Genomic DNA, 21456 nt, shown 5'->3' with positions numbered 1-21456 from the left:
ATGAAAAAAAGAAAATCAATAAAAAAATAATGGTTTCTGAATAATCTAAAATATTACAAAGACTTATTACATTGTCTTTTTTTTTTCTTTTCATAAATGGGGTGGGGGTGGTAAACTTTATAACCTGATACCTTTTATTATACATACGCTTAATTGTAATATTGATTTTGATAAAAATAAATGAGTGTTATACCTGAAGATTTAGCCTAGTTTACTATTCTGAGTTAATTGAGGGAGCTTCTGAATGGTTGCTCATTTTGCTAGAGAAAGCAGCCAAATCTCATGTTATATGGTTGTTTTTTTTTTAAAATTGTCACATTGCATTAGTTCATCTTAGTTGCACTTTGTTTGCGGAAAAGACTGCAATACCTTTGGTCATGTGTTTGTTTAATAATCAGGGCTGACTTTAAGCTAAGTAACAACTACTTCTACACCTTCTACTTACAAATATACATACTCTGTATATTTTCTGCTTTCTATATATATAAACATAAAACTGCTTGGGTTTGATATACAAAATATATGTACATGTAAATAAAGAGAAAGCAAAAACTGGAAATTTTCAGACAATGAATACTCAAGTACAAAAATATATGGATATTTATATATTAACAGAACAAATTTACACATACATGTAACACCATATATTCTTCCCTTTAATTTCTTGTGTCTTTGTACCCAGTGTAAGTTTGCTCTATTGATATATAAATTTTCAGTCTTTACTTTCTTTACATGGATATATATTTTGCATATCAAACCCAAACAGTTTTATTTGTTTATTTGCATTATTGTCTCCATATCTGCTCACCTGGATTCCTCTTATAGCAACTCTTTACTCCATGGACTTGGTCCTCAGTAAAGGTTTCAGAGTGTAAATCGAAATCATTTGAGTGCTATTAAGTGTTTTCTGTATTGAGAATCTCTGGATCTCATCTGTTGACTCTAACTTATGCATATATACTTTATATAGAAATAGAAAGTTTTTGGTTACAGTTTTATATATTTGAAAAACTGAATAGGAATGGCTTCTTTGATAATTTTTCTACTTTAATAATTAGATGTTTATAAATCATTATGTGGTTATATATCCATTATAACCAATATTACCAATTAGTTTCACACTAGGAGTTCACTAGAGTGTTAGGTAATAGCCCGATTATGTAACCCTGCACTCTTCAGAGATGGCAATTATAGAATGAAATAAGATTGACTGTAATGGATATACATACATACATTTATATACATACATTTATACATACATTTATATGTATGTATGTATATGTATGTATATGTGTATATATAATTTACATCTGCAATACTGAGATGGAAAATTAATTGTATTTCAGACACACACTCTACACACCATCATTATGTCCTTCACACCTCCTTGCTTACCAAAAGCCTTGTTTCATTTCCTTTCATTTCACTGCATTGATATCCAACTTGCTTTGTATTTCTCACCTGTAGGTGAATTCCTGTGACATCACCCAAGAGAATGGAAAAACTAATATTTCTTTTGACATTCAAAAGGAGAAACTTCAGCAATCATTTAAACAGTTGGCAGAGCTGGAACAAAATAACAAAGAGCTCCAATCAGAGATTTCCCTCCTTAAGGACTCTTCGAAGACCGAACAACTGGTGAGTCTTTAAAGCTTGCTCTCGGAGTTATCTTGCGATGTGACGCAACAGGAGAGTGAAACTGGTTGGCCAGGGATAAATAAGTATGGCCTGACAGAATTTAAAAAAGGCCACTTAAAAAAAAAAAGACGAGTAGGCACAAGCCTGGCTGTGTGATAAGAAGTTTGCTTCTCAACCACATGGTTCTGGGTTCAGTCCCACTGGATAGCACCTTGGGCAAATGTCTTGGTCCTGTCAAACCATTGTGAGTGGATTTGGTAAACAGAAGCTTGTTTATTGTATATATATTGTGTGTGTGTGTGTGTGTGTGTGTATATATATATATATATATATATATATATATACCTCTGTGTGTATGTCTGTGTCTGTTTGTCCCCCACTGCCACTTGACAACTGGTGTTGGTCTGTTTACATCCCCATAACTTAGCAGTTTGGCAAAAAGACCAATAGAATAAGCACCAGGCTTTTAAACAAAAATTAGTAATGAGGTCAATTCACTTGACTAAAATGCTTCAAGCTGGTGCCCTAGCATGGCCACAGCCTAATGACTGAAACAAGTAAAAGATAAAGGATGAGTGAGGGAAGCAGTTACACCTTTCATATGAAATGTTGATTTACATTAAGTTGATTTACATTACAGTTGTTTATGACTCAGCTATTGGTTTTGAAGGTTCTTGGCTTTGAGGCTGTTATGCGGTAGGGTTTTCACCTAATGATAGTGTCATATTGCCTTTTAGAGCAATAAAAAAAATTAAAAAAACAAGGAAAACAAAAAAAGAGAATCTGTTAAAAGACCAAGTTTCTCCTGTTTTATCTAATGAAGTACATTTGAAATAATTGAAGAGCCATGTAAGGCTGGCTGTAACAGATAGAGATTGGTTAATCATGAAGTAGGCAAATACCACTTTAACAGGGCATATTGCTTTTTACTTCACCTTTTGCATATTTTTTAATTTATGTAAATGGGGGTTCGCATATTGCACTGCATGGAGCATTTTCACAGCTTATTTTTGTGGTCCTATTTTGTTGTTGGTTGTACTTTTATTTTCCTTTGAACTGTTTTTTTGTTTTTAATGTTTTTTATAAATTGGCATCTTGTTGCACATAACACTGCTTCTTTTCTTAACCACAAGCTTTATGCTTTGAAGTGAACTAAATTAAAACCTTCCATCAAAATTTCATGTCAGTTTATATCCCAAACAGCAGTTTGATAATGACACCATTGTTTTACTTTAACCCTTTCACTGCAAAATTAAATTTCATGGGTATTCCAATGATGATGTTAAATATCTACCAAAAATAGAACTGATATTTTCTGCAACTCCTGATGCCTCAATAAACTTGACTTATCTGAAAATAGTTCCCTCAACGAAAGATAGATTGATATATAAAAAACTGCTTTCTGCTGTTAAAGATATTAAAATTTTGAGAGGATAAATCTGCTTTCTGTGTAAAAGGGTTAAATTCTTTATTACTTTCATTTTTACTTGAAGCAAAAGTAGTGTATTTGATGCAAATGTGGTAACAAAAGGGTTAAAGCCAGTATATCTCATCAGAAAATAGATTCTTCAACAAAAGATAGATTGGTGTATAAAACTACTTTCTGCAGTTAAAGATAATATAATCTGGAGTGGAGATATCTGCTTTCTGTGTAAAAGGGTTAAATTCTTTATTACTTCCAAATTTAATTGAAACAAAAGCAGTGTGTTCAACAGAAATATGGTAGCAAAAGACTTAATGCTCACTTTATTCATGTTCTTCCGGTTTCACATAACAAAACTTTACCTTAATATTTCACTCATCTCTTTAAACCTTTTGTACATTTGAAATAAATGTATTGTTTGAATTTTCCCTGAATCACATATTTTAAACATTTTTGGTCACATGTTTTTGAAGAAAAAATTTGAGTTTGTGTTATGAAGGATATAATAGCTACAAAATACTTTTTCTCCCTTGTGCAATCATTTTTAAATGAGGATCTTTTTGTAAGAGAAGTGATTTAGTGACTGAATTTAATGTCAATGCAATTACTGGTATTTATTTTTTCCACCGGGGAAAATCATTATTAAAAGATAATGCCACTATGATATAAAAGTCAGAACCTTCAGGCGTAGTTGTGTGGTACAAAGTTTACTTCCCAGCCAGATAGTTTCAGGTTCAGTCCCACTACATGGCACTTTGGGCAAGTGTCTTTTACTACAGCCCCAGGCCAACCAAAGCCTTGTGTGTGGATTTGATAGACAGGTACTAAAAGAAGCCCACTGTGTGTGTGTGTCTGTTTGTATTTGTGTATATTCCCATAACTTAGCAGTTTGGCAAAAGAGAATGACAGAATAAGTACCAGACTTTCAAAAAGAATAAGTACTGGCATTGATTTGTTTGAATAAAATCCTTCAAGTTGTTGCTTCAGTGTGGCTGCAGACCAGTAAGTGAAACAAGTAAAAAGTAAAAGAATACACCAGCTAGATCATCCTGCCAGGGCTTTTCTCTCATTTGACACAGCAGCTGCGGGTTGGAAGTGGCTTTGTAACAGACCCTGCACCAGATGGCTGGGTGTGATTAAGAAAGATCTTTAGAGGCTTGACTTCACATTGGAGGTTGCGGAGGGTCTGGCATGGGACCACCAGCAATGAAAAGTACTGGTAGACCTGATTGGCTCTGCACATCATGACATCTCCAAGACCACTAACTTGGAATGACCCCAGCCCCATTAAACAAAGAAAACAAAGCAAGCAAGAAGTTGTAAAACCATTGATAATGTCACTGCTTTTAATGGAGTAAAATGTGATTCATATCAGTTTGATTCAGTGTTGTTTAAAAGTTCATTACATTCTGATACAGGCAATGAATAAACTTTTGGTAATGGTGAGACTGTAGAACACATTAAACATCATTTTAACATGGTTACCTCTTATTTTTACTTATCCTTTTGCCTGTTTTGTGTATCACATGCAATACATGGGGCATATTTCTCTGGCATCCATGAATTATACATGATACACATTCTCAATTTTTTTCAATCTCCAGAGTTACTTGAGACTTATGAAGAGAAAGTTTTATATAACTCAGAACATGTGAAACAAGTGTTAACTAAAAGTCTAAAAACAAGCATGTGCATATAGAACAAACTTAAAAGGTTGCTTTGTGTATGCAAAGGTTTAAGTAATCACATGGTTAGAAAAAATCATTGATCAACTCTTTTAGAATGATAACACCGTGTATTTTTTTTTTTTTTTTTTGTCTTTGGTCAGTTAAGTGTTATTTCCTATTTGCTTCTCTCTAGAAATCTCTTCAAACATTGTTTTTCTGACCTGGACATCAATGTTTAGAAACTGACCTATTTTCCATTACATTTCAGACAGATTCAGCATTGGGTTGCTGAAGCAGAAATATCATTATAGCAAATATTCTGTGCAATAGCAGAAATCTTCTTGTCACTTGCTTGACCTTAACCACTTGAGCATGTCTCTCAGTTGCTGACAATATGTATGTCTCCGATGATGAGCAGGAATAGTGGGGGAGCACCATAGCCATGTGTTGAGAAGGTTTCATTGGGGTTTGAATAACTATAAGAAAAGCAAAGTTTGAAGGAAATATTAGCCATTTTTCATGTTTTCTAGGGGTAAGCAAATAGAAATGACAGTTACTACCTAAGGACCAAAATCATGTTACCCAGTGTTATAATTAATTTCCTGGAATTAAGGTTGAGATTTCAACATAAGTTCAGAATATGTGAGGAAATGACTTTTCTCAATTTTCTCTAGCTTCGTTAGTTCAATGACAGTTGTATTAGAGACAATGAACCAGGATTCATTTAATTAAAGGATTAGCTAAAGTGACTTAATTACAAAGAAACTGAAAGTTCTATCTGCAGTCCAAAATCTAATGCAGCAGAAAGAGCTATGTAAACAATGAAGTCTGTTCTGAAAGATTACATTCCATAAATTAGGAAATTTGATGAGAACTTGCCAAAGGTTCTTTTTGACCATTATTGTGCATCAGGTGTATGTAAATCAGGTGCATCTGGCAGAAAAATTACTTGGAAGACAAGATGATTAGCTGTAAATTTGCAAACTCTTTTTATGAAGTTAGACAAATGGTTAATTACAAAGAATAAAAATAATGATGTTTCCTGCTGATGTGTGTTATCTGATTCATGTTAGCAGAAACACAAACACAGCCTGAATTAGATTTTGACTATAGAAAAGTTCAGTTAGCATTAATTGAACAAATAGTTCCTAAATATCCTTCCACAAACATCTGCTAATCATGATAATGTTATCAATGGATTGGCATTACCAACTTTTTCATTTCCTGTTGGGCTGCCACTTGATCAGATGATCACCTGCAGTGATTTTTCTAACAATTCAACATTATCGATTTCTCCAACTCCTGCTGCTCAGTCTCTAACATTTCCTATGATGGATAAATGAAACTGGCACTCTGTCAGTTATGATGATGCATGTTCCAGTTGATCTGATCGACAGAACAGCCTGAAAATGGATCTCAGAACATTGAATCTTACAAAGGAGATGACAGAGGACTGAGGTGTGTGGGGCAGTGCTGTACTCAAGAAGACCTACCCACCACAACAGAATTGAGATCTTAAAACCAAGGTACTATGTAGAAAAGAATTGGTTGTGGGTGCTGGTCTCACGTAAAAAGCACTGGGGCCACATAAAAAGCACTGGTGATGGTATCACATAAAAAGCACCCAGTACACTCTGTAAAATGGTTGGTGCTTGGAAGGGCACCCAGTCAGAGAAACCAAACCAAAACAGACTATGGAACCTAGTGCAGATACTGGCCTTGCCAGTCCCTGTCAAGCAATCCAGCCCATGCTGACATGAAAAACAAATGTTAAATGTTGATGATGATGATGATGATGAAGTGGCTGAGCGTTCCACAAACACACATACACTTAATGTAGTTCTCAGGGAGATTCAACATAACTAGGAATGTGACAAGGCTGGCCCTTTGAAGTACAGGAACTACTCATTGTTTCTAGCTGAGTGGACTGGAGCAACATGAGATAAAGTGTCTTGCCCAAGGACACAATGTGCCACTGGGAATTGAAGTCACAACCTTAAGATCATGAGCTGAATAATACTCTAACCACTAAGCCACGTGCCTTCACCATGTATAAACAGCAAGTTGCCAGATCCCCAAAAGATTACTTTGTGCTGTTTTTCCCATCTCTCTCTCCCTCTCTCTCCCTTTTTCTCTCTCTCTCCCCCTCTCTTTTATATATATATATATATGCTATTCTTTCCACCTCTCTGTGTGCTGTATTCAAACACCTCAGAAATCAACTTTTTCTTTCAAGCTTGATAAAGTACCAATCCAGCACTGGGACCAAAACTCTTTGCCTCTCTTCTTTTCTACTGTTGTCTCAGACTTGGTGAGAAATGGGCCCTTCCAAATCTAAAAATGTTCAAAACTCACCATATGTCATGACAGCATTATTTTTCTCTTTTCTTTGAGCTTGAATGAGCTTTTCAAATCCTGATTGAGCTATAAGGATGTTAATACTAGTCCCTAAGTCATGCAAACTTGATAACTATTATGACAACATCACATAGGAGCTGCAGAATTACAAAGTGAATTCAAAATCACAAAGATAGAATGATTAACACAATTAATCTTTTGTGGTTAGAGTAATGCTATATTTATATTATTCTATTGTTAACATGTAAACTTATCCAATCAACATCTGCACACTGTATCATCTTTCTCTACCTGTCCGTAATATTGGGTTATCCCATAAATAATGCGTTTTTTTAATACTTTTCATTTTAAAAAATTAAGATAAACAAAATTCTTTTTTAATCTAAAATATACTCTCCTTCATTTTCTACAATTCTCTTCCATCTATCTGGTAGACTTGCAAGGCCCCTCTTCCAAAATTCACTTGTCCGTGAAGAAAAATACTCCTCCAGTACTGTTCTGATCTTGTCTACAGAATTCATATTTTTTCCATCCAAATGATTTTGAAGACTGTGGAATAAATGATAATCAGATGAGGCAATGTCCAATGCATATGATGGGTGGAGCATCGTTTCTCATTCAGACTGCTCCAGCCTTTTGAATGTCATCCTTGCTGTATGTGGCTGAGCATTATCCTGATGGAAGAGCATCTTTTGACTTGAAACCAGAGATGGTCATTTTCTTTCTAAGCTGCTCAAGTTGCTCACAGTAGATCTCCTTTGTTATCGTTTAGTTTGGGTCTAAAAGCTCAAAGTTGATTAAACCTCTCATATCCCACCAAACAGATAACAACACCTTATGTGGTTGAAGCCTGGGGTGCCAGTATTTCTCCTTTCCCTACCCACTGTCTTCAGCACTTGACGTTTTTATAGAGAACCCATTTCTCATCACCCGTCACTATTTGGTCTAAAAAAGGTTCATTCATGAGATGTGACAGTAAAGAAGAGCAAACATTCACTCTCTGCATATGATTAGACTTGGAAAATTTGTGATGAACCCATTGACCCAATTTGCTGACTTTTCCGATGGCAAGCTTCTCTGCTAGTTCCTCAACAGTTATGATGGATTTTGTTCCACCAGGGTTTGCAGGATGTCCTTGTTGAGCTCTACAGATCATCCAGGATGAAAGTCATCTTCTAGGCTGTAGTTTCCTGCTAGGAATTTCTGGAACCACCTTTGACCCTGACTTACGCTTATTTATATTTTCTCACACTTTCCATTACGTTGTTGTCTTTATTGAACTCATAGAGCAAAATATGTCAAATATGCTCCTTTGTCACTCCCATTTATAGCTTTGAAAAAATAACTGTTAAAATCGAACTGCACTCTTCAAAACTTGCACTAAGAATAAGGACAAGGTAAAATTACTACCTACTCTTATAGCAAGTTGATGCAGGTAGTTTATCCCATCCCCCTCAGACTTTTAGTTCATGCAACTGAAAACACCATATTATTTATGGGATGACCCAATATTATTGTTAGGTCACTATTGTAACTATTTCACATTGTTCCATGTGGTTGCAGCTATTTAAGTTTGATGTCAAATAGCTTCATGGGGTAATGTTTGGGTAGTGTTGGTGAACTACAGCTGTGTGAAGTTTTAAACTTACTCACTGACTCACTGACATGATTTCAAATTTTGGCACAAGGCCAGCAATTTCACAGGAGGTGTTAAGTCGATTACATTGATCCCAGGGCTCAACTGGTACTTGTTTTATTGACCCTGAACAGATAAAAGGCAAAGTTGACCTCAGTGGAATTTGAACTCATAATGCAAAGATGAATGAAATGCCACTAAGCATTTCACCCAGCATGCTAACGATTCTGCCAGCTCATCACCTTATACTGCCTTAATAATTTACTTGTTAACTTACTATTGTATAAAAGGGTAAAGGCTCCCTTTTGGTCATGAATGACCATGAGATACACCAAGAAAGTTTCCCTTCAAGGCACAAATCTGAGGAAAGTTGTTTATGTAAGACCAGCAGTTGCCCATGTATACCAGTTTTAAAGGTCATAGAACACTTCCATGGGTATTGCTTTTCTTTTTTCCGTATATCTATTTTTTAGTTGGTTTAAATGCCTTTTGTGTTCTCATTTTTCGCCTCTTCTCATATATGTCATTTTGCCTATTCTTTTTGTTACTACTCCGTCTTCCCAACCTTGTCTTCCATTTTTATATATTTTGAAAAACACCTCGTTACCGATATTAAAAAAAAGAACTCTGTTGTATTTTTAGTGTTTTCTCTATTTGTTTTACTTTCTGGTAGCAGTTTGTTACAAATTGACTTTAGTGTGATTTTTAACCCCAAAAAGACATCTCCTCTTGCTGGTTAATACTGCACAGCTGCATCCGATATATTGTGATCAGGGGAATCAAACCCTTACCACATTCTAGCAATGGGACCAACACACAGTAATTCGAACAACTATCATTATGGCAGCTTACATATTCGATGTGAGTTCAACTTGGAACTAACACACCGACTCTTATCGGCTTCTAGCAACACTCTTCAATGATTTCTGCCAACTTGCTGCCTTTTAATGGAACATGATAGGTATTTTACTTGTGGTACTTTGGCTGCTGAGCATGCAACCTCTACCAGTTTTCACCAATTTCTCGATGTCCCAGTGCATGCAGCAGGTTGTTACCAGTAGCACCCCAAAAAGTGACCTGACCAGTGTGATAGGTTGTACTGGATTACACGTTACCAGTAGCGTCCAAGAGCAACCTGACCTTGTAGTGAGGTAGGCATTATGACCCTCTGTGCATACATAAGCACATTATCACATATTGAATACAAATTCGAAACTCTGTTACACGTATTTTTTTTTATTTGTTTCTTCTGATCTCACTATTGTTTTCATTTTTACGGTAAACACATCCGTCTCTGCCTTAATTTTTATTTCCTCCAATGTCACAGGCAATTCATACACAACATTGCATGATATATTTTTTATTAGATTTTCAGCTTTTAATGCTGCTAACACTGTGTCTTCTAATGGTTATCTATATTTTGGTATTAGCCTTGACAAATCATCTGCATGTCGCAATTTTTTCAATGGCAAATACTCCATCTTGAAGTCATAATTCATTAGGATCATTCCCCAGTGCTGTAATCTGCTGGCTGTATGAGTGGTAATACCCTTTTTTGATCCATAGATCGACAATAATGGGCGGTGGTCTGTCTGCAAACGGAACCTTCTTCCATGAATAAATTTATGGATTTTTTTTACTGCAAATATGATAGGTAATGCTTCTTTCTCTATTTGACTGTAACTTTTCTCAGCCAGCAATAATGAAGGCAAAGCATCAGCTACTGCTTTCAGGCTACCATCTTCATATTTGGGTAAAATCACAGCTCCAGTACCACTTTCACTAGCATCTACTACCACTACTATTTCTAAATTTGGATCAAAATGTGATAACGACAATTCCAACATTAAGATGTCTTTAATTTCTTCAAAAGCTTTTTGGCATTTGTCCAAGCAGTTTCACTTAACTTTTTTTTTTTAACAAGTTATTCAGGGATGCTCTTAAATTGTGCATATTCGAATGTATACCTGGTAGTAATTTGCAAGCCCCTAAAATGCTTGTAATGTTCATCTATTGCACTGGCCCTAGACAGGTCTGGTCTGTGTCCATTTTCATCAATAATTTTCCCTAAGTATTTTATTCTTGGCATAAAAAATTCACACCTTTCCTTGCTGAGCTTAAAACCATAATCTTTTATTCCTTCGAAGACCTTTTTAACATGCTCAGCATGCTGACCTCAAGACTCACGTTCTATGAGTATGTCGTCAAGGTAAGCTACAGCGAAATCCGAACCTATGAGCATAATGTCCAGGATTTGTTGGAAAATGCCAGGTGCTACTTTTATACCAAAAGGGAGTCGATTAAATTTATACAACTTTTTATGGATATGTATTGTCAATAATTTTGAACATTACTCATCGACTTTTACCTGCAAATATGCTTCAGGTGGAGAACTTTGAAAAAAAATTTTCCTCCATTCAACTTCGCAAAAATTTCTTCTGGACTTGATAATGGGAAATTATATGGCATCAAACATTCATTTAATCCCATTGAGAAATCAGGGCATACTCAGATTTTATTATTTCTTTTCTTGACATAAAGTGTAGAGGATGCTGATTTTGAGTAATCAGTTTTTTCAGTAACACCAAGCTTTTCAAGTCTATCCAATTCTTCATTGACTTGTTTCAACACTGTGAAAGGTATTGTTCTTTTAAATACCGGTATAATGTTTTCTTTCACTTGAATATTTGCCTCTGTTTTGGTGCAAAGACATAGTTCCTCAGAAAAAACCTGAGGAAAAATTTGTTTTAATTCTTTTTTTAAATTCACCACCTTATTTGTACTGGCAGAAGAACCATTCACATTCTTACAAAAAATATTTATGAGTAGGTCCCGTAAGTGAAATAGTTCCCTCCAGTCTGTTCCAAATAAATTTGTATTTTTCAACACAAAAACTTTGGCTTTCAAAGCCTTTTTATGAAATGTAACATCACTTATCATTTCACCCATAAAATGCAATATTTTTCCTGAAACACCTTGCGCAATTTTTGAAGTTTCCTTTAATCTAGGTTTCTCTATTTTTCTCCATGTATCTGTATTAATTATCATGAAATCACTGCCTGTATGCTATTGTAACTTGATATTCACATTATTCATTTTTATGGACACAAATTTTCTTTTCTGAGCCTTGCTTAGAATTTTTTTTAACAATTCATTCTTTCTAGAAATTTTTTTGTTTGACCCTTTTTTTTTTGTTTCGCTATACAATTTGAGCTTTTACGTTCGATTTTTCCTCAATCAAAACGTTTACGATTTTTAAAAGGACAATTATTTTTAAAATGTAAACTTCTGCAACCATAACATGGATTTAGCATTGATGTTCGTTTTTCTTTTTCTTATCTGTTTCAGAATGACATGCATGTATCTGATAGCAGTCTTTTTCTTCAATTTTATCTGCATCATGTCTTAAATTTATAATCCCCTATCATTCTTCAGACACTGACTGTAGAGTTAGTTTTTGGTCCTGTTCTAATTTTGTTAATATACGGGAACGTATATCCAACATCTTTTCTTGCTGTTAAACCTTGACCAAAAATTACACATTTGAACAGATCTGGGGTTAATTCATTTAATTAAAATTTTTCACACTCTCTGTTAATGACCCCAGCATAGGTGATGAAATCTTCATCATCTTTTTTAACTAAATTTAAACATTGCCAACAAGTATTGAACAGGGAATTTCTTTCACTGAAAATTCTCGATAACAAATTAGCTGTTTGACTGAAGCAAATCTCACTTGGTTTCTTCGGCAGAATATAGTTACAGTATTTTTCGTCTTTGGGAGGGGATAACTTTCTTAAAAGTAGTCACACCTTCTCATCATTTTAACTTTTACATTCTTCTTTGACGATTTCTTTGTATCTTTGAAAATATGAAGAAAAAGTAGTACCTTCTTCTGGGTTATAAATAAATTCTCCAATTGAATTTGCTATACTGTCTGATGAGAATGAACCCGAAATATTTTCAGACTTTTTCAGCATGACTTCCAGTAATAGTTGGTTTTGTTGTTGTTGCTGTTGCAACTGCACCGCATGTGCCAACAAGTCTTCCATGTTAAATAATATTTTCTTTGGTTTTGTACAAAAAAAAAAATTTAAATATCCTACACAAGAATATCTCATCACCACTTTTATATCCTGCCACAGGTTGGTGTAGATAAATTATGTAGCAGAGGTTTAATCAATGTGTTCACACAATGTACTTTGCAATACTACCAAAACACTCTCTGACTACTACCGACCACTACTCTTTATAAGAGTTTGGTTTGTCCATTCTTCCAATCTCCCAGAGGTGTCAATGACTCTTGCCACAACATAACTATCTCTCTCTCTCTCTCTCTCTCTCTCTCTCTCTCTCTCTATATATATATATATATATATATATATATATATATACATATATATATATATATTAAAACACAGAATGTGTGTCTTTCTGTGTGTTTGTCATGTGATTAAAACTCAAGATCCACCCAACTGATTTTAATGAAATTTTACACATGCATTACATATGGTCCTTGGAGTGTCATGAGCCAAAAGATTTTTTGATGTCTTGCCTAATGGAGCAGATAAACTGCATTTTTTAAGCATTTTCGCAGCATTAAGGCCTGTAACTTGAAGAGTATCCAGTCACTTTCCTCCAAATTTGCGACAAACATTAAGCAGGCTCCTCGAATTACTGTTGACTAAAAATTGTTTCCGACGTCAACTATGGGCCCCACCAGAAATGCAGATTAATCAGATTTGAGTATACTGCACTGGGTTTTATCTTAGTTTTAGGCCATTTTCCTACGATAAAATATTGATATTACTTATGCATTATAAGTAGCATATAATATTTCATGAGAACTTTATTGTCCAATTTGGCAGAGGAAATGAGAAGAACATTAAAATTTTTGTTGTTGCCCAGTTGATGCTTCATGTTATCATCCCGGGCCATGTGTGTGTGTGTGTGTGTGTGCAGCTGGGTAAAGGCACAACAAACTCATTTATCCATTCTCCAGAAGTGCCCTGTTGATGTTTCACATTTCCAGTCCTGTGCAACACAGCATGGCCTGGCAGCATGTCTGTCTGCTTCCTATGTCATCCATGTCTAAACTGTATAATGCAAAATGTTCAGACAAAAAAAAAAAAAACTGCTGTTGTGACTCATAGCCATTTGAGTTTGACCATGTGACCACTTTCAGAAGCTACACTCGCCACCTGTAATTAATCCCCTCCCCCATTCATTTGGAAGAGTAAATACAGGATGTCCCAGAATTAATGAGTAAAATCAGATGCATTTATTTTAACACTCACTTTTACTTATGTTTAATATATGTTAAAAGTGTATAAATTTTGAATTTTGTTTATAATTTTATTTTCATTCCTGTTGGATCCCTCTTGTTTGTCCATGACAGCTTTTTTTCAATTTGGCAGCAATAATTTCTTTACTTCCATCCCCAAGATGGAACAATCGTTTAGCTGAGCTTAAAGAACACATTCAAGTTAGCAGTGTAGGAGTTAACTCTTGAAATGCTTCAAAAGCGAGATTTGAAGTATGTAGGGATACAGACATGTTGGAAATTTTCAATAAAGGTTTATAAATCTACTTGTTTTGGTGATAAACATAAAATTTTGTCAGCTTTTTAAAAAAAATTTGCTCAATTTCATTGAAACATAGTTAATTCTGGAACACCCTGCATGGTGTAGCATTGTTAGTTTTGCATTGCTCAAGTAAATGTTAAAATGAAAGGTCTTCTCACTGTAGACAGCCCATCTTTTTGTTAAGCACATTATATCGAGGAGTATATTATCTAAAATGTATCTCTGCTTTATAGGCATGGCTGTGTGGTTGAGAAGCTTGCTTTCCAGCCATATCACCTTGGGTTCAGTCCCACTGTGTCGTACATTGGGAAATTCTCTTTCATTACAGCTCCATGCTGACCAAAGCCTTGTGTATTATATAATTACCATTACTGTCATCATCATCATCATCATACATCCGTTTTCCATGCTGGCATAGGCTGGACGGTTTGACTGGGGACTGGCAATCTGATCTGGCAATGTTTCTACAGCTGGATGCCTTTCCTAACGCCAACCACTCTGAGAGTGTAGTGGGTGCTTTTTACATGCTATTGGCACAGGAGCCAGTCAGGCGGCACTGGCATCATCTATGTTCGGATGGTGCTTTTTACATGCTACCAGCACAGGAGCTAGTCAGTGGTGGTGGGGGGAGGATAGCTGGCATCGACCACATTGGATGGTGCTTTTTACATGCCACCAGCATTAGGAGCCAGTCAGGCGGCACTGGCAACGACCCACACATGAATGGTGCTTATTGCGTGTCACCAGCACAGGAACTAGTCAGGTGGCACTGGCATCGGCCACAACTACAATTTCCATTTGATTGTGCTTTGATTTGATTTGATTTTGATTTTACATGACTCAGAAGGTCTTCTATGTCACCCGACAATTCAAAGGTACTTTTTAAATGGGCTGATCATGCGACACTGGTGTAGGCTATGGCTGTAATCTCACTTGGCTTGCCGGGTCTTCTCAATCACAGCATATCTCCAGAGGTCTTGGTCTTTCGGCATTGCCTCTGTGCAGCCCAATGTTTAAAGGTCATGCTTCACCACCTCATCCCATGTCTTCCTAGATCTCCCTCCTCCACGGGTTCCTTCCACTGTTAGGGAGTGACCCTTCACACAGCTCTCTTCATCCATACGCAGCACATGACCATACCAGTGCAGTCATCTCTCTTGCACACCACATCTGATGCTTCTTATGTCCAGCATTTCTTTCAGGGTGTTTGCACTCTGTCATGTGTGCACACTGATATTACACATTAGCTTAATTTCTTTTAAGCCTACACATGTCTTCAGCAGTCACGGCACATGTTTCACTGCCATGTAGCATGGCAGTTTGCACACATGCATCATACAATCTATCTTTCACTCTGAGTGAGAGGCCCTTTGTCACCAGTAGAGGTAGGAGCTTTCTGAACTTTGTCCAGGCTATTCTTATTCTAGTGGCAATGCTCTCCACTCACACTACAGACTTGGTCACCTAGGTAGTGGAAGCTATCAACTACTTCTAGTTTTACCCCCTTGCATGTGATGGAATCAGTTTTCTGAGCATCTGTGGTGTTTATTGCCCCTGTGCATCTGCCGCACACAAAAGCTATCTTCCCTGTTAACCTTCTTTTGATGTTGCTGCACCTCTTATGCATCCAAAGCTTACACTGGGTACATCTTATGGAGTTTCTCCCTACACCTTTTCTACAGATCAAGCAGGGTTAAAGGTTAAATTTGTTACTACATCTGACAGAAATTGCTGATACTGTAGATTTTGGAGTCATCTTCATTCTTATTTTATGACCCTTTTCCATGTTGGCATGGATTAGATGCATTGTCTCAATGTGAGTTCTTATTTAGAGTTAACTACGTTGCTATATGGGTTGGGGACTTATATCTCACTTCTTATTTTGGCTTGGTTTCAATTGCTAGATACTCTTCCTATAACCAACAACTTTACTGGAGTGGACTAAATGTATTTCATCTTGACACCAGCACTACAGAGTTTGTCATGTCGTCAACAAAACCAAAATGTCCTCTTGAAACACTCTTCCACTCAACACTTTACTGTATATATTGGGTGTATCTTATTATGGCACCAGCACTAGTGATGTTGCTTTCTATGCTGTAAGATCACAGATAGAGCATCTTGTTTCATGCTTCATGTTTTGAGTTCAATTCCTGTCGAAGTATACTTCTATAAAAAAAAAATACCTATAGGTTTTTTTTTTAACCAACACTGTGTTTTATGACAATTCTGAACAATAGGTGCAGGCATGGCTGTGTGTTAAGAAGCTTACTTCCCAACCACATAGTTCTGGGTTCAGTCCCACTGTATGGCATATGGGCAAGTGTCTTCTACTATAGTCTTGGGCTGACCAAAGCCTTGTGAGTGGATTTGGTAGATGGAAACTGAAAGAAATCCATCGTATATATATATATATATATATATATATATATATATATCATCATCATCATCATCATCATCGTTTAACGTCCGCCTTCCATGCTAGCATGGGTTGGACGATTTGACTGAGGACTGGTGAAACCGGATGGCAACACCAGGCTCCAATCTGATTTGGCAGAGTTTCTACAGCTGGATGCCCTTCCTAACGCCAAACACTCAGAGAGTGTAGTGGGTGCTTTTACGTGTCACCTGCACGAAGGCCAGTCAGGCGGTACTGGCAACGGCCACGCTCGGAATGGTGCATCTTATGTGCCACCCGCACAAGAGCCAGTCCAGAGGCCCTGGCAACGATCTCACTTGGCTTGCCGGGTCTTCTCACGCACAGCACATATATATCGTCGTCGTCGTTTAACGTCCGCTTTCCATGCTAGCATGGGTTGGACGATTTGACTGAGGACTGGTGAAACCAGATGGCTACACCAGGCTCCAATCTGATTTGGCAGTTTTTCCACAGCTGGATGCCCTTCCTAACGCCAGCCACTCAGAGAGTGTAGTGGGTGCTTTTACGTGTCACCCGCACGAAGGCCAGTCAGGCGGTACTGGCAACGGCCACGCTCATCTCGCTCGAGAAACCTCATGTGTCACCCGCCCAAGAGCCAGCCCAGGGGCACCAGCAACGATCTCTCTCAAAAATCCTACAACAACCCCACACAAGAGCCAGTTCAGGGGCACCGGCAACGATCTCGCTCGAAGAAATTTCATGTGTCACCAGCACAAGAGCCAGTCCAGGGGCACTGGCAACGATCTCACTCGAAAAACCTCGTGTCGCCCGCACAAGAGCCAGCCCAGGGGCAACGGCAATGATCCCGCTCGGAAAGATTTCATGTGTCGCCCTCACATGAGCCAATCCAGGGGCACTGGCAACGATCCCGCTCGAAAGATTTCATGTGTCGCCCGCACATGAGCCAGTCCAGGGGCACTGGCAACAATCCCGTCCCGCTCAAAACATTTAATGTGTCACCCGCACAAGAGCCAGTCCAGGGGCACTGGCAACGATCTCGCTCGAAAGATTTCATGTGTCGCCCGCACATGAGCCAGTCCAGGGGCACTGGCAACAATCCCGTCCCGCTCAAAACATTTAATGTGTCACCCGCACAAGAGCCAGTCCAGGGGCACTGGCAACGATCTCGCTCGAAAGATTTCATGTGTCGCCCGCACATGAGCCAGTCCAGGGGCACTGGCAACGATCCCGCCCGAAAGACTCCATGCGTCGCCCGCACATATATATATATATATAGAGAGAGAGAGATTTGTATATATTTATGCGTGTGTGTCTTTGTGTCTGTGTTTGTCCCCTCATCATCGCTTGATAACCAATGTTTGTCTGTTTATATCCCTGTAACTTAGTGGTTCAACATAAGGATAAGTATCAGGTTTACAAAGAATAAGTCCTGGGATTGATTTCTTCGACTAAAAGGTGGTGCTCCAGCATGGCCACAATCAAATGACTGAAACGCACAAAAGAATAACAGCATAATTCTTCTGTCCAGTAAATGTGCTGACATAAAGGGGTGGGGTAGGCAGCTGAATGTACATTCTGATTCTTTTTGGAGTGGGGGATGAGCAGAATCATTAGCGTTAGATGAAATACTTTGTGCTGTTCTTGCTTTTTGCATTCTGAATTCAAATCTCGCTGAGATCTTCTTTACTTTTCATCTTTCCAGGTTTGATAAAATAAAGCACTAGTTAAGTATTAAGGTCCAATGAAATCTCTTCCAATCCCCAAATTGTTGCATTGTGTCCATGTTAGAAACTGTTATTTATGAAATGCAAAGTTTCAGTTTAAGTTTCTTGCACGATGCAATACTGACTTTTTCTTCTTATGGACGCAGGCATGTCTGTGTGGTTAAGAAGTGGGTTTTGCAATCATAGAGTTTCAGGTTCAGTCCCACTACACAGCACATTGAGGAAATGTCTTTAGTTATAGCCCCAGGCTGACAAATGCCTTGTGAGTGAATTTGGCGAACAGAAACTGTGGAAAAGCCAGAATCCATGAAGATGATCTACTCAGTGCCCATGCATACTACAGACTACATTGTAATCATCCTGATAATAATAGACTGTGACATGATTTGTGGAAATGCATGTAGCGATGCATTAAAATATCTCTAAGTTCCATCCAAGGATTATTGTTATTATTATTACTATATTTACATCATATTGATACAGCTCAGCTCAACCCCCAAAACTGGTTCACCAGTCAGCTTCATTAGACTGTAGCTGGCATATTCAAAACGTTTCCCATAAACAAATTTAAAAGATATGTATGTGTGTCTTTGTGCTTGTCCCTCCACTATCTCCACTACTTGACAACTGGTGTTGGTTTGTTTACATTCCTGTAACTTAGTGCTTCAGCAAAAGAGACCACTAAAATAAATACATAACTAAGAAAAAAAAAGCACTGGAATTGAATACCCCAGCAAGGCTGCAATCCAATGACTGAAACAAAATATTAAATATTGAAATATTAAAAAAATATCATATTTTATCAGATTGTTATGTACTTGAATTTTATTGAAAGATGGCAGAGTAGAAAGTTGGTTTGGCTTTCAAATTTTTAATTTTGAATTTATTGTCTGTTATTTAAAACAAAAAAGAAATAATTCTTTTCCCATTTAACGATCAAAAGATATTTTTTCCCCCCTTTCTATTAAACTTCATTATCTAACAGTAGCCTGCCTTCTCACTCAACTGATGCCTATTAATTTTATAAGAAATATAATTTAGAAACTAATGAGCAATAACATTGCACATTTTTCTTTACTATTGGTAAACCGTCTCCTTTGACTATTATACATTAATAGTTTTACAGGAGAAAAAACTAAATTACAGTGAGTTGATTGGTTATGAGGAGTGAATATCTAACAGTTTGCATACTACTTTCAAAACCTTGGTCAGACTGTAGTAGAAGACACTTGCTCAAGTGCTGTGCAATGGGATTAAACTCAGATCCATGTGGTTGAGAAGCAAACTTCTCACCACACAGCCATGCCCGTGCCATTTAACCCTTCAGCATTCAGATTACTTTCTCCGATATAATGCTTCTTTATAGGATAGGTGTGAGAAGCCAGATCTGGCTAGTTTGAACATCAAAGAGGTAGAATATTTGTGTCAGATGTGGCCAGTTTAAATGCTGAAGAATTAACCCTTTAGCATTCAGATTTCTGTGTCAAATGTAATGCTTTTTTATTCACATTGTATTAATCATGCATTATTTTGTAGCTTATGGGATTTCAATGATGTGATTGTTTATTTTCTGAATGATATTGTAGGGTTGGTGTGAGAGGCTGGATATTGCCAGTTTGAACATAAAACGGGTAGAATATTTGGGCTGGATATGGCCAATTTAAATGCAAAAGGGTTAAGCCAGCCATTTTTTTTAAAGCCTGGTACTTATTCTGTTGGTCTCTTTTGCCAAACTGCTAAGTTACAGGGATGTAAACACACCAACACCAGTTGTCAAGCAGTGGTGGGGGACAAACACAGACACAAAGGCACACTCACACAAGCATGCGCACACACACACAAGCATGCGCACACACACACACACACACACAAAATGAGTTTCTTTCAGTTTCCATCTACCAAATTTTTGATGGGTACTTTAGCCAGCCTGAGACTATAGTAGAAGACACTTGCTCAAGTGCTGTGCAGTGGGACTGGACGTGAAACCATGTGGTTGGGAAGCAAACTTTTTACCACAGGCTATGCCTGCACCTTTAGTTTTGACTTGTAGCTCATTCTCTTTCCCTTCTTCCCAATCTTTGTGTGCATTTGTGTTACCATATATGCATGTCCTTTACTTCATCGTTGTTTTCTCCTACTTTTTCATTTATAAACTTAGCTCGCCTCACTAACTGCTTACCATCCCATTTCAACTGCTCTGGTCCTTGTTAAAAACCTTAACTACCTCTCTCTGTAACTTTACTTTCTCATACACTGGATCACACCACCACCAATCATTACTGACATTATTCTTTTTTTATCCCCCATCCCCTTATTCCACAACTATTATTTCACATTGCTCTCTCTCATTTCTGTTTCCCATTTGCAATTTTGTAACCATTATATTAAGATGTTAACACCTCTGTATTCTCCCAACGAGAAAATTTTCTGGTAGGATCAATTGATGCCTCTCGTATCTGATGTCCTTCAGCTTCTTTTTGATGTAGAATAAACAAAACCAGCAAACAGGGCTGTTTGCAATGAATCATTACTTAATTTCTTTACATCTTCTTGAAAGATAGAGACAAAAAAAAACAACAGCAACAAAGAAGAAGAAGACAAAAACACAGACATACATTTTTGTCCCTGATCATCTTAAAACACAGACAAGGAGACCAAGTCACCTGTTTATTAGATTCAGCTAATTATAACGTTGTTGTTCTTGTGATTGTCTTCTGTTATATATGTTGCTGTTGTCGTTGTAATTAATTAGGAATATATTTAATTTCAGTGTTTTTAAATGTTAGTAGCTCTTGAAGAAGAAATCTGATAAATTCAGTTGCTGCTGAATGAGACGGCTAATTGCCTGTTCTTTGTGCTTGATTGATTCAAATGTCACCTGGGTCATCTCATAGAAAGCAAGATGAAGTTGATCAAGTGTGAGGCACACAGAATACTCTTGCTGGGGAATGATGGTAGAAGGAAACAAATGAAACCAGCATCACCCTCATCATAACCACTGCCATCACCACCACCATAACCACT

The 21456-nt window shown here is 37.2% G+C and overlaps 1 protein-coding gene across 1 annotated transcript in view; it reads left to right on the top strand.

Annotated features, from left to right (window-relative positions):
- LOC106877382 (uncharacterized) overlaps positions 1–21456 on the top strand; it is a 900394-nt gene that overhangs the window by 376479 nt on the left and 502459 nt on the right. The window contains exon 7 of the mRNA XM_089341355.1: positions 1468–1638. Within this exon, the coding sequence (XP_089197481.1) occupies positions 1468–1638 (171 nt within the window). The remainder of the gene's footprint in view (positions 1–1467; positions 1639–21456) is intronic.

The sequence above is a fragment of the Octopus bimaculoides genome, chromosome 24 (assembly GCF_046866305.1).
Source record: "Octopus bimaculoides isolate indiv1 chromosome 24, ASM4686630v1, whole genome shotgun sequence".
NCBI classification, from domain to species: Eukaryota; Metazoa; Mollusca; class Cephalopoda; order Octopoda; family Octopodidae; genus Octopus; species Octopus bimaculoides.
The sequence above is the reverse complement of the archived record's forward strand: the minus strand, read 5'-3'. Positions and strand labels throughout refer to the sequence as shown.